The sequence below is a fragment of the Oreochromis aureus genome, linkage group 10, assembly GCF_013358895.1.
Source record: "Oreochromis aureus strain Israel breed Guangdong linkage group 10, ZZ_aureus, whole genome shotgun sequence".
NCBI classification, from domain to species: Eukaryota; Metazoa; Chordata; class Actinopteri; order Cichliformes; family Cichlidae; genus Oreochromis; species Oreochromis aureus.
The window spans coordinates 1,398,558-1,412,485 of record NC_052951.1 but is presented as its reverse complement, the minus strand read 5'-3'; the positions used below and the strand labels follow the sequence as shown (position 1 = coordinate 1,412,485).

At 40.8% G+C, this 13,928-nt stretch overlaps 1 protein-coding gene across 1 annotated transcript in view; it reads left to right on the top strand.

Moving 5' to 3' along the window:
• The first annotated feature begins 7,796 nt into the window (after positions 1-7,796).
• Positions 7,797-13,928, top strand: part of LOC120442174 (synaptotagmin-like protein 2) — a 7,334-nt gene continuing 1,202 nt past the window's right edge. The window contains exons 1-5 of the mRNA XM_039618019.1: positions 7,797-8,142; positions 8,566-8,720; positions 9,861-9,984; positions 11,298-11,361; positions 11,452-11,545. Coding sequence (XP_039473953.1) covers positions 8,042-8,142; positions 8,566-8,720; positions 9,861-9,984; positions 11,298-11,361; positions 11,452-11,545 — 538 coding nt within the window. The 5' untranslated portion in view covers positions 7,797-8,041. The remainder of the gene's footprint in view (positions 8,143-8,565; positions 8,721-9,860; positions 9,985-11,297; positions 11,362-11,451; positions 11,546-13,928) is intronic.

Below are 13,928 nucleotides of genomic sequence, written 5' to 3'. Positions count from 1 at the left end.
GCTATTATTTTGCATATATGGCTTCACAGTCTCACAGACACTTTCCCATTCTCCAGTTAAAGAGTCAGTTATCTCCGTCCCCCAATCACTAACCCAAACTTTACTTCCCCACCTTAAATCACAGCCCTGCTGGTCTTCCACCACCAGTTAGGGCTTGCTGTCAGGTTCCTGGACACTGTAAACAATTCAACCAGAAACTTGCCTTAACATATCCATTCATGTTAACCTGTACTTTCGTCCGACTCCTGCATCTAGAGAATTGGTCTGGGTCTGCTTTACTCCTGAAAATAACAAACTAAAACATTTTCATTATTATCACGGACGCCTAAACGACCCATTTCTCTTTTCTATTCAAAAATACCAATTATGCCATGTATGTAAGCGTGTTCTTCCTTGCGTTATGTGGTCATGTAAATGCAGTGTAAGCTGTTTTCTTCATTGCATCCTTATGTATTCATTGCATTTTCATGTATTCATATTTAATTAATGCATCTTTTCACTGAGCTCTACATTCAAACTATCTCACTTCTGATTCGTTTCAAAAATAATCTCACATGTAACAATTTGTATATGTGTGTTTTCTATTCATTAATATAATTGTCAGTTATTTTGATTATCTTTACCTTTTGTATTGTTTACCTCTTTGTTGTGATGTGGTGGACATCCCTAAACTATCCCGAGTTCAAGGTTCAATTTCAATCCAATCATCTCCTATCTTCTCGCAGTCAAACTCGTCCAACTTCATCTCTCACTGGTCCTTTTCCATTCACAGTGTCCTGTTCGGGCTTCAGAGCTCCAGCAAACACAGTGTGTTTCTTCTCTGTTTTGATCTTTCAGTATTTCCTCTTCCTTCAGTCTTATTTTCATTTGCTCTGTTTTCTTCTCCATTCATCTTTTCAGTCTTTTCTTCCAAGATTGCTCCAAGCTTGGCAAATATGACAGTCAGTGCCTTCAAGCAGACATATCACGCTGTTCTTCACCAGCATGCATGTTGCATCACGTGCTTTCTTCCATGCTGCTGGACTCATCAGTCGTTGTCAGTGTTACTGCTTTCGCCTGCACTGTCTTTTAGCTTCCGTTACTTCTTCACGTCCACGATGTTCTATCGGTCTTCATCAGGAAATTGACTGTCCTTTGCGTTTCTTCTCGGGGTCAAGGACAAAGTGAGAGCTCAAGGTGCACAATTTCGAGCCAAAGACTGGCTTATTTTCTCCCAATTCTTTTAATCTACTTTTCTGCTGCTGAACTCAAGGTTGCAAAGTTGAGAGAGTCCACCTGTATTGGCACACTAAAGCATATAATTAGTATCATATTCATTTTTATCTTAAAACCTCCTTTTGCTTCATCTGCCCAGAGTTAAATCTCTCTCTCTACTCTGGGTGCACACTTGTCACCGTGAGCTTCCCTTTTATGGGCATGCATTTCCTGTCCCAGACACACACACGGTTTCCTGTTTCTACAGCTTCGGCAGAGACTTCCTTTTAATTTCACAGTCTACAAATAATCAGTAATTCTACTAAATCTTTATCTAAAAACAATATGCCTTCATTTCACTCACACACATTTTAATAGCGCTCTTTCACACATCAGGACAACTAACACTTCTCCACACACATCACCATTCTTTAGGTCAGTTTTGTAGCATCAGTCACACAATCATTTCTTGAGTAGGTGTACTAAGTGCATATACTTATGTGTTTTTAAACAGAAAAATAAACTCAACCTCTCATAACATCACTCAAGGTCAAATATCTTCATAGACCCAAAAGTAAGCATATTATTTCCCTAGTCAAAAGTCAAACCGTTACTCACAGTAATTTTTAATGTCACAGCCTTTGTGTTTTGAGTCATGGTCAGTGGCCCCTATTTCACAGCAAACACGCACCTCTGTTTCAACCAGCCCTGTCTGACCATCCGTTATTGGAGTCAACACAAGACTAAACGTAAAGCCAGTCATATCTCTGCTATCTTCTTCCAAAACTCCATGGTCTGTTTCCTCCATGGAGTGTACAGGTTACATTACAAAACTACATTTGAAAGCCAATCGCACACATGCAAAATGAGACAGACATGTATCATAAAGTAGTCATCGTATTTAACAACCGTAATGCCAACAAAGTAGAAATAAAAGCAATTCTTCCCTTAAAACACCAATATAAGTCGTCCTTCACCCAGGCTCTGCAGTCAGTCATTAGCCACTCATTAGTAAACAGGAAATGTCACTCTAAATAAGTCACAGGCATCTCATTTACATAGACACAGACACACTCTCAAAATAACCAGCCTGCTGCAGTGCCCGTGGCAGACAGAGCCTATATACAAACATAGAAATTATAACACAGAGACGTCTGATAAATTAAATAATATTTACAAGGCCTTAAATTGCACAACCTACATAATTTAGACAAAATTTGAATTAACCCTCCAAGGGACAAACTCCAAGTTTTTGATCATCAATGACAGTCTCAGTTCCAAACTGTATCTGCTCTAATCCCTAAATATCCTAAGTAAATTTAAAAGCGTCCAAACGCCCAAGCTCCAAGCTTTACTGCCCAAAAAGTGCATAAACCGTTCCAAACGGCAAAGTGGTCCAACCACTAGTTATTCTGGAGTGCCCCAAGCTCCACAGTGACCAACTGACTATCCTCATAGAGGACGGAGTCTAAGCGTCCCGACTCCGCAAGCGTTACCTCTGGGCGATGCACTTCCTAGAACTTCCCACAGTTCCGTCCTACAGAAATTTAATCGTGTTTTAAAGACATCCTATGAAACCACAAAACCGACTGTATTGATGTCCAAGCCCAGCTTTATATTCAATTATAACTGTATGACCATATACAGATTTCAAATGACCTATATCCTAAATTCAGTAGTCCAACTACTTTAACTTGTCCTTTTCCTATTTCCGTTACTTTTACCTATTCCTATTCAGTAGTCTAACTACTTTAAATTCTCTTTCCTTAGCAGTCCAACTGCATTTCCTTTAATCAGTACTGTCACTTAACCTTACATTATCATTACTTCAACTTCAATTCTCATGAGATTTTCACCAAAATCAAAACAGACCTTTACCAGTAATTTTCAGTGAGTAGACTTTCAATTTTGTCAGAACCAATTCAGCACTGTTTGGAAATAATTCAACAGGTAGTGCCTTACCTTTGAATAAGCCGGCTTATGTCAACTCACTTCGACCACTGACTCGTGTCTGCCTGTTTGAGCACCTTGGACCCTCTCAGTCTCATTCTCCAACTTTTCTCCCTCAACCTCGGCCAATGCACCAAATGTTACGGGTTCGAAATTGAGGATGAGAGTAAAACAATGATAGTCCAGAAGAGGTCGTTCAAACAATTGATTTTAATGCACATGGCGTGGAGAGGTGCAAACTGCAAAACAGTTGTACATCTCTACCCAAAATACACTCTAGATTGCTTTTATAACATCAGGGTATTGTAACGCCCTTCTTGCGTTTACAAGCACATAATTTGCATGTACAGAACATTCATGTATTTTAAGAATTAAATGCAACATAGAGGTTCCTCCTTGTGGCATACTCTTCCGAATATGGTGATGACCTAAGGCCTTTGAGGTCACCATGGACTGGACATCCTTCCGTCACCTGTAACTAAGCAAACTCAAATACCACAAGAAGCTGAATACATTCAGGCCTTTGCTCAGCTACTATTTTACTGTACCAATATACTCAGCATATGAGTTATGATACATATATATTTAACTCAATCATTTTAAAGTAGTTATAACTGCACCTGTAATAAACATGTTAATATTTGATTATGATAACCCCTATAATATAAATTATAACATAATGCCAGCAGCTTCAATAAACGCTTTGATGAAATGATAATTAATGCAATGATAAGATGATGGTTATGTAAAATAATCCCTGTAATTCCACAGAAGCAACTGAGGAAACCAAAACTAGGAAAACTAAGCAAACCTGAAATGATAACCAAACGGGGTGAAGGACAGAGAGACGCAGACAGATGCAGGGAAACCACTCAGGATGATAGAGGGGATTAACGCAGACGAACCGACAACAGGCAGGAGAACACACAGCAGTAATCTTGGGATGTGAGACAGGAGGGGAACACACCTGGGAGAAATCACAGCTGACGAGACAGAGGAACGTAAACTGAACACACTCACATGACACAAGGACCTTCAGAATAAAACAGGAAACTAACAGACACAGAGGACCAGACAAGACACTGAACTTAGGGATTTGTTTTATGCCTGCCTGTGTTCCCTCTGTCTGTCCATGGTGTCACTGTGTCTGCTCGTGAGTCTGTCTCTGAACACATAGCAAACCTAAACAAAAGATATAACAGAATAAACAAGAACACAGAGAAAGAATAGAACTCAGTGACCTTCGGGTCTGCTCGAGGCTTTAGCTACTCCCCATCGGCCATGGTTGCATATGGCCATAGACTTTGTCACTGGTCTGCCTGTTTGCTCTGGCAAGTCTGTTATCCTGTCTATCGTTGGCAGGTTCTCCAAGTCCGCCCACCTCATTGCACTGTATAAACTTCCTACAGCATCCGAAATGCAAAACTCCTGGTAGACCATGTCTTCAGGCTTCACAACATTCCAGCAGAAATCGTGTCAGATAGAGGTCCCCAATTTACCTCACAAGTCTGGATGGCTTTCTGTTCAGCATCCAGGGCCAAGTCCAGTCTCAGTTTAGGCTACCACCCTCAATCCAACAGCATGATGGAGAGTCTCAACCAGGAGCTAGAGTCCACTCTCCGCTGCATCACCAAACATAATCCGGCAATCTGGTCAACATGCCTTCCATGGGTTGAGTATGCGCAGAATTCACTCACCTCATCTGCAACTGGTCTTTCCCCTTTCAAAGTGTCACTAGGTTACCAACCTCCGCTGTTTCCTGTGGATGTGCCAGAGTTTGCCGTTGCTTCGGTCCAGCATCACCTCCAACGCTGCTGTCATGTCAGGATTCAGAATCCACGCTACTTTAGACCATACAAAGTTGAAACCATCATCGGTCCGTCTGCTGTCAAGCCAGAAAACCCCTTCCAGGCTCTCCAACTACTACACTATTTGTAGCTCATCCACGTGCATACACCCCATGTTCCACGACGAGTCAGCGTACAGAGAGGAAGTGCAGAGGCTAACGGACTGGTGTAAAGACAACAACCTGTCTCTGAATGTTGACAAGACAAAAGAGATGGTTGTTGACTTTAGGAGGACACGAGGTGACCACTCACCGCTGAGCATCAACGGCTCCTCTGTGGAGATCGTCGACAGCACCAAATTCCTGGGCGTCCACCTGGAGAAAGACCTCGGATGGTCCCTCAACACCAGCTTCCTGCACAAGAAAGCCCAACAGCGTCTCTTCTTTCTGAGAAGACTGAGAAAGGCCCAGCTTCCACCACCGATCCTGACCACCTTCTATAGAGGAACTATCGAGAGCATCCTGAGCAGCTGTATCACTGCCTGGTTTGGGAACTGTGCCATATCGGACCACAAGACCCTACAGCGGATAGTGGGAACAGCAGAGAAGATCATCGGGGTCTCTCTCCCCTCTATTAAGGACATCTACACCACACGCTGCATCCGCAAAGCCACCAGCATTGTGGCTGATTGGACACACCCCTCTCACACACTCTTCACACTCCTGCCATCTGGAAAAAGGTACCGAAGCATTCGGGCACACACATCCAGACTGTGCAACAGCTTCTTTCCACAAGCCATCCGTCTCCTCAACAAAAAGGGACTGGACTGATAAACACGCACGCACGCACGCACGCACACACACACACACACACACACACACACTCTATCACTCAGCTCAACTCAACTACCTCAAAGCACTGAGACTGGACTTACACATCAACCTGTAAATGCTCTTTTTGCACAATATTTTTATGTTTACTGTTCCTGCACTACCTACCTACCTACCAAGTATGTTTACGGTTTCCTTTGCACTACCTACCTAGTTAGATAGTTAGTTTTAGTTAGATAGTTAGTTTTTGTTAATTTATGTTGTAATTTATGTTAGGTCAGTCTGTCCTGTCTCTAGTTAGCTAGTTTAGTGATTTTCTGTTAATTTATGCTGTAAATTTATGTTGCATGTAGCACCTTGGCCCTGGAGGAACGCTGTTTCGCCTCACTGTGTACAAACTGTATATGGCTGAAGTGACAATAAAGCTTGACTTGACTTGACTTGACTTGACTTGACTTGACTTGACTTGACTTGACTTGACTTGACTTCCATCCAGTCCAGGCGAGCTACCTGTGTTTTTCCACGTTTTCCCTGCTTATCCACCTCTGGGCAGAGCCCTCATCAGCCCATCTGCTCATCCCACCTGGTGGATCCAGGACAATTAATAAGGCAGTATTTAAGCCCAGCGTCAACATCTCTTCTCCAGCAGTTCATCAGCTAAGCTCATGTTAGTAACACACCACTCTTGCTTCATGTTTATGGTCTCTGTGTTTTGCTTAACTTGTTCTCCTTGTGCTTCTAGTCATCTCTCTGAACCATCACTCCACTCGCCTGCAGCTCACATTCTCTGGACACTGGTTGCCATTAGTCTTCGCTCTGTTCCTGGATTCATTCCTCCCCACCTGCCTGCCCTCCTGCCTACAGCTCCTGTAGATCAGATAAAACTGGTCCGACTCTCTCCACATACCCACCTTCCAGGACGCCCACCCAGCCTTTCCCTTTCCCTACCGAGCCTCACACACTCCACCTGCCAAGTAAGACGCAAACCCATTCAGTATCACTGAATTCAGTATTCAGTTCTCCTCCGCTCTTTTCCTAATTGCTCTCTCCTTCTGTCCACAGTTCCATCGTATCTGAGATACTACACTAGTCATTTATCGTTTCGTATCGTGTCGTTTATCCTTGTGTTTATCAATAAAGCTTGAGAATCCTTATCACTGTTTTCCATGTTTGAATCTGCACTTAGGTGCACCTGCTGTCCTTCATGACACAATAAAATGGTCATGCTTTTAAGGTTGTTGTGGTGACTTCAGTATCAAGAAAACAAATCGCCCCTCTGAACTCAAAGGTTTATTTATTGACTGAATAAAGTCTCAGTTTGTATGAGGTAAATTTGTATTGTAAGATCTCACAGTGTGACAGTAACAAACTATACATGCTACATGTTGATGCAAGATTGTTTTTCAGTAAGACGGTCTTCCTGAGACTAAAAGTGATATTCTGCAGAGTAAAACATGGTGTAGACAGAACCTCCACCATCTGTCTGCCGCCTCCTTCAGCTGTCCTCTGAAGCTCCACCTTTCTACATCAGCCCAGGGCTTGTAGCTTAGCTTTCACTCAGGGCTCTACAGCAAGAGGTGAGTTGATTTCTTCCTAACTTCATACTCAGGAAATAGCAGAAACTATAACTCTAAATGGCTGAGATATCATTTTAATGCATCCATTTTATGTCCAGTCAAAAGTTAAACCTGATGTTACGACTCCCGTAGTATGTGAATGTGGAATTATGTATGAAACCATATTAAAAGAACATTAAAGCTCCTTTTCTATGTGACAAAGTTAGATTTTAAACTTTCTGCTCATATAAAAACTATTGAAATGATGCATATATGCATAATATTATAGGCCGTCTGCTTTTTATGTGAAGCTTAACTAAAGCTAACACCAAAGTGCTGAAGCTGCTGGTCCGATCTCTCTATCGGTCAGTTAATACCAATCTACTGCTTACTACTTTTGAATGCTAATAGAGAAGCAGACTTTCCTGAATCAGGTAAAAGAATTCCCCCTCCCTCTTTTGATTCTTTCAGATCCAAGCACTGATGCAGAAACAAACCCAGCTAAAGAAAAATGTGTCCAACAAGCTCCAGACGAAAAAAGTAACGTCTGAATTTCTGTCTTAGTATTTAGCTGTTCTACAACATGGAAGAAACACAACTGTTGTTACCACTTGGTTTGACTTCAAGGATCAGTAAAGGCATTTGTGAGCTTCAAGGAGAGCTACATGAGTAGACACAACCTCAAAGCATCACTGGAGGCAACAGACAAGCGGCGACTGTTACCATGATTGACCTGAGTTTCTTGACCAAAGACGAACAGGAAACTATCCTGACTGTGCTGAAAAGAGATGCTGAGCTAAAGCAGCTTGAGGACCAACGTGTCCAGTGAGTCAATCGTTCTATTATTCAGTGTCTCTTTAGTCTGTTCTGTCACAGGCGCGTAAACATAAAGATATAGATTATGCTATAGAAAACATTTAATTGGACAATTTGAGGTGCAGATAAAATTGAAAGTCCTTCAATCTCTTATTATCACATATATATATATATACATATATATATATATGTGTGTGTATATATATATATATACACACACACACACACATATATACACACACATATATATATATATATATATATATATATATATATATATATATATATATATATATATATATATATATATATATATATATATATATATATATATATATATATATATATGTCCTGTACTATAAAAATATGGTAAAGTGGTAAGTTTATTAACTTATTAACTATTATAATTTTCACTGATGTGGTTTCACTCAGAAACCTGCAGAAGTCCGTGATGAACAAAAGCCAGCTGAGATACCTGACTGGAGAATGGTTCTATGAGACTAAGCAGCTTCGCCATCAGGATCGCATCCATGGCTCTGACATCATCAGGGCCTCCATGAGGCGCACACATAAACTGAAGACTATACGTAAGTCTGCTACATCCTTCCGAAAGATGTGTGATACCTTAAAATGCAAGATCTCTGAAAGCAAAACCTGAAATCTTTTTCAAAGATTCAAAATAATTGTAACAGCAAGTAGTTTTGTTTTCTGACTATTCAACACAGAGTTAGGCTGCATCTACAGATCCATCCAGAAGTATTTATTAGCAGTGTTTTTTTCTTAGAACTCATGAAACCCAAACCAAACCGACCATTGTGTCTTTCATATTTTTGAATCACATACACCAACCTTAATAAGGCAAGTGAGGCCTTTAGCTGTTGTTTTGCGTTCGTTTGTCATATTGTCACTGAGACACTAATGGCTCTTGGAGTAATTTTGGTAGGTCGGCCAATTCTGGGAAGGTTCACTGTTTCGAGCTTTCACAGCTGTGGATGATCTCTGTGTGGTTCCCTGGACTCCCAAATACCTTTGTAACCATTTCCAGACTGATAGATGTCATTCATCTTCTTTCTTAATCATTCTTAAGTTTCTTTAGATCATGGCATGACATGCTTTTTTAAGGATGTTTTAGCCTAGTTTACTTCGTCAGAAAGTTTCTGTTTAAGAGATTTATTGATTTAACAGATAGACAGTAATCAGGCCTGGGTGTGGCTAGTGCAATTAAACTCGGCATTCTCAAAATATGGTGTTTCATGGTTTGGATAACATTTTCCTATAATTAAAAATAATTATCATATCAAAATAACAGCATTTTGTATTTTACTCAGTTATCTAATATTAAAATTTGTTTGATGATCTAAAACATGGAAGTCTGACCAATATGCAAAAAGAAATCAGCACTGCACGAGTGCGCTTTAGTCTGTGAGGAAGTTTAGTCCCTCTGAAGAGCTGTGTTAGCTGGTTGAACATTTGTTCTTCTTAAAAAACTGTCAAATTTGTATCGAACAAAATTTCTGTAATAAAAGACAAAAAACTAAAACATTCATGGCATGTTTGTGTATCATTGTTCCAGTTGCCCAATTCCAGTTCTTTCTCTTCTTCATCACAAATTGGTTAGCTCTGGTTCACTTTCAGTGTTTTTTATAAGCCACATATAACCATCACATGGTTTCCCCGAACTGTAAACAGTTAACTTCTTAACAGCAGTTGTGTGTGATGTGCTGCAGTGGAGCTCTCCCAAGTATCGGCTGAGAAGTGCAGCTTTGTCAGCACCCAAAGCAAAGAAGTGTCCTTACCAGCTGTACGCTGTGGTGTCCTTCGAGAGCCTCACATGGAGCTCAGCAATAATCAGTGAGTATAAGAAATATAAACAAGCCAAACAAGCCGTGATTTCACACAAATCTGTTCTTTATCAATATTTTTACGCCTGAAGTCTTCATACACACAGTTTGAACTGCCTTAGCAGTGCACACTTCTCTCCTACAATTAACACACATTTCCTTACTTGAAAACATGGGAGTGTGGCAGTAAGCATAACATATCTGGCTGATCTACTTAATTTAAATAATAATTTAAAGGGATTTTAAATCAGCGTGGTGGTTAGCACTGCTGCCATCTCCACCATCACGCCAGGGCCTTTCTGTGTTTGCATGTTCTCCGTGGTATTTCAAGGTTTTCTCCCATAATCCAGGTTCTTTGAGCTCCATCACATGCTCCACTCGTAGAGAGGATTATTTGCTCTTAACTGCTCGTTAGGGGACTTGTGCACTAAGTGATACTTAGTAACTCGCTCTGTACCTCTCACTAATCTTCTTACGAGGTCTTATATGTTCATGTTTTCCGCTACTCTGGGGACAAGTCCCACAAAATCTTTGTTGCCATTAGTGAGATAAGATAAGGTAACTGAATCAAGTGTATGCAGCAAGTTTTCAGACTCTTACAAATTTTCTGCATTAGGTCTGTGAGAGTCATTGGCTGCTGAAAAGCAAATAAGGTTTTGGTGTGTTTAATAAATGTATTAAAATAAAAATGACATAATTTGAACGTATTAGTTATGATGGGTACAGTTAAGCTCTGGTGCATGCTTCTTGGTCCATGAGACTGCTTTTGCAGTTTGATGGAGTCCACATGTGCCTGACTAAATTTACTGGTGTAAATGTGTAAAATGATGTTTTTTGTTTGAATAAAATCAAAGCTGAACTGTCAAACGAGTCCTTCACAGAACTGAAAACATCAACATTCACACTTTCTTCTGCCAGTAAATTCACAAAACGCTGCTGTTTTTAGAAAACACTTCAAAACCCAGGTTTGTTTGTTCAGTTTAGAGTTTTGTATGAATATTAAAGAAATATTTGTAAAAAGTTACATTTTGAAACATAACACAGTGTGGAAAAAAATCTGAATTCCCTGTATGCAACTGAATTTCTGTTTGTCCCATCATATAAGAGGATTACTCGGCCTTCACAGCTGTTTCTATGAGTAAGAGAACATGCATTGTTTAGGTAATTTAGATCATTTTACTTACTGCTCTCCAGTGCGTGTGAGTTATAAGGAAAGCAGTGTAGTCAGGTTACACTGGCACATTCCAAATGAAAGTTAAAAAGTGTGAATCTGTTTATCTTGACTCTTGCTTTGTCAACACATCACATGTTCTTTGTTTACAGCTATCAAAATCAGAACCTTGATGAAACCCAACAAGAAACTCTGAAATCAAATTCTCGCATGAAGGTGGGTTTCTGCCCTGTAATTTAAAGAAATGACTGTAGTTTCATGTTACAGTGACTGCATGTGTTGTATGCATCAATCTTTTTCTTGTAGCAGATAAAAAATCCGTTCAACAGCGAGCCTGCTTTTGAAGAAAAGGAGAGTCAGGGATTGGATGAAGCAGTGAATCAAACCCAAACAAAGCAATGTGAGTTATTATGTAAACATTATATTTTGGTTATTATAATGTATATTGTGACTTGAAGTGGATTATTTTATGAACAAGCCCGTCAACAAACAATACATACAGACAAGATTTATTGCTCTTTAAGGAGACCAGTTGGGAAACTTGTGTTGCTCATGTTTAAAAATCCTGCGTCTGCCAAAAACACCGTATCTGACATGAGCAGTGGCTGGATGGCAGGTTAATGTTCACACTGGCTATTTATTTCTTACAACTTTACCTTATTGTGACTCAGAAATCCCCCAAAATAATAACAAATTCTTTCTTAGCTTTTACTTTTGGAACTGGAGTGTGGAAACAATGTTGAGCTGGGCTCTTGAATTCTTGAATCCTCTGAATCACTTGCTGTAAAATGAGCAGTGAGCAGAGATTTTCTCAGGGGTTGTTTAAAGAAAAGGAAATCCAAATACCAGAGGCTGCCAGACAAGCTGGGGAATTACAGAGATGTACATTCCAAAGCTCTAATCTGTACTGCATGACTTTGGGTCTGGAAATTTCACAGAAATAAACAACCAAAGATAACAATGACAGTTAAGACACGGCACAATAGGTCATCTGGGGCCAGATGTACTAAACGGGGCAGAATTACATGTGAGCGCTATAAACAAACATGGCTGATATGCAGAGATGTGCAGTAACCAAGAGAGAAATAGAAATGCAACATGGATCTCAGTGCAGCTGTGATGTAACATCAACATAAAGAACAATCCTGTGCTTGCAATAGAAATGTCAGAGCAGGATACTGCTGATGGGTCCCAGGAAAGTACTCATTACAAAAGACTGAATGCAGCATCTTTGCTGATTTATGAAAAGATGAAGACAAACACATACACAGAGCTAATCCAGTCCTCATCTGTGAGGAGACAGATGACTCTTCAACAGGCTCAGAGGTACAGAGCTCTGGGCCACAGGAAAACATCATATCTTTTGACCCTTTAAATTCCCAAAAGCAAGAACGGGATGTACAAGTTCCTCTTCCAAGGCAATTAAGCAGACCACAAAGTCCACTTAGAGATTTTGTAGGACACCAAAGTGACAGTTTCACTGGTGGGAATCCTTCCAAAGTCAGTTCTTGGATTGTGCAAAACAAATACAGGCACTCCAGTCAAGACTCAGCTAGCAGGGCCTGCTCTCGGCTTTGGGCAAATTCAGGCAGTGAGCTTTTACATTGGTATGACTGAGAGATACAAATATCATTTGGATATTAGGTTTTCTGATTTTACATATCACAAAAAGCACATAACATTACAGTAAGTCTAATTTGTAAGCCATTTGTTTCCAAGTTTTTACTATTTGTTTTGTTAATTAATCATTGTTATATAACCTTTCTTTGAATGATTTCTGTCCATAACTGAAGAATAATTGTTTAGTTTTACGCTGTTTTTAGACTCTCCCAATGATAAAATACACTATATGCCAAAAGTATTCACTTAGCAAATCCCAAATACTTGAATAGAGTGATGTGATATGAGTGAGACCAGATCAGAGTACAGTTATTGTTGCTGTTATTAAGTGCATGTGCAATGGTGTGCAGAGCTATGTAGAGTCCAGTCCTACACCTGGTTCAGGCCCAAATAGTCTGGGGGAAGAAGCTCCTCCTCTTTCTCTCTGTGTTGGCCTTAAGGGAGCGGAAGTGCTTCCCTGACCTCAACGGTGAGAAGAGTCCATTGTCGGGACGGGAGAGGTCTTTCATTATCTTCCTCTCTTTGGTACTGCACCACTTAGACTGCAGGTTACCAACTTTCTGCAGATTCAGTCGCTACAGACCTCCAAACTTCATGTGGCCTTCAGATTAGGGTTTCCATGGCCGAGCAGTTGCATCCAAGCCTGACGTCGCTAAGTGCAAAGTGTCAGCTGCTTTGGTATCAAGCATGCTGCCGCTGGACTCTCGAGCATCGAAGGGACTTCTCTGGGGCGCCAAATCACAGTTCTCCATCTGCCAATCCCATGGATGAGTCTGGGTTTAGCGGTTGCCGGGAGAACTGTCTTGTGCCAAGTGTAAATTTGGATGGAGGTGGGATTATGATGTTGGGTTGTTTTACAGGAGCTGCGCTTGGCCACTTAGTAGGACAACTGTATGCTCCCAACTTTGTGGCAATAGTCTGGGGATGGCACTTTCCTGTTTCAACCTGACTGTGCAGCAGTGCACAGAGCAAGATCCACAAAGACACAGACGAGCAAGAGACTCCTGTCCATAACCCGATAGACCACCCAAATACTTTTGCTTGCGGTGGCTGTAGCTCAGGAGGTAGCGCAGGTCACCTCCTGATCAGAAGGTTGGTGGTTCGATCCCAGACTCCTCAAGTCATGCCAAGTATCCTTGGGCAAGATACTAACCCCAAGTTGC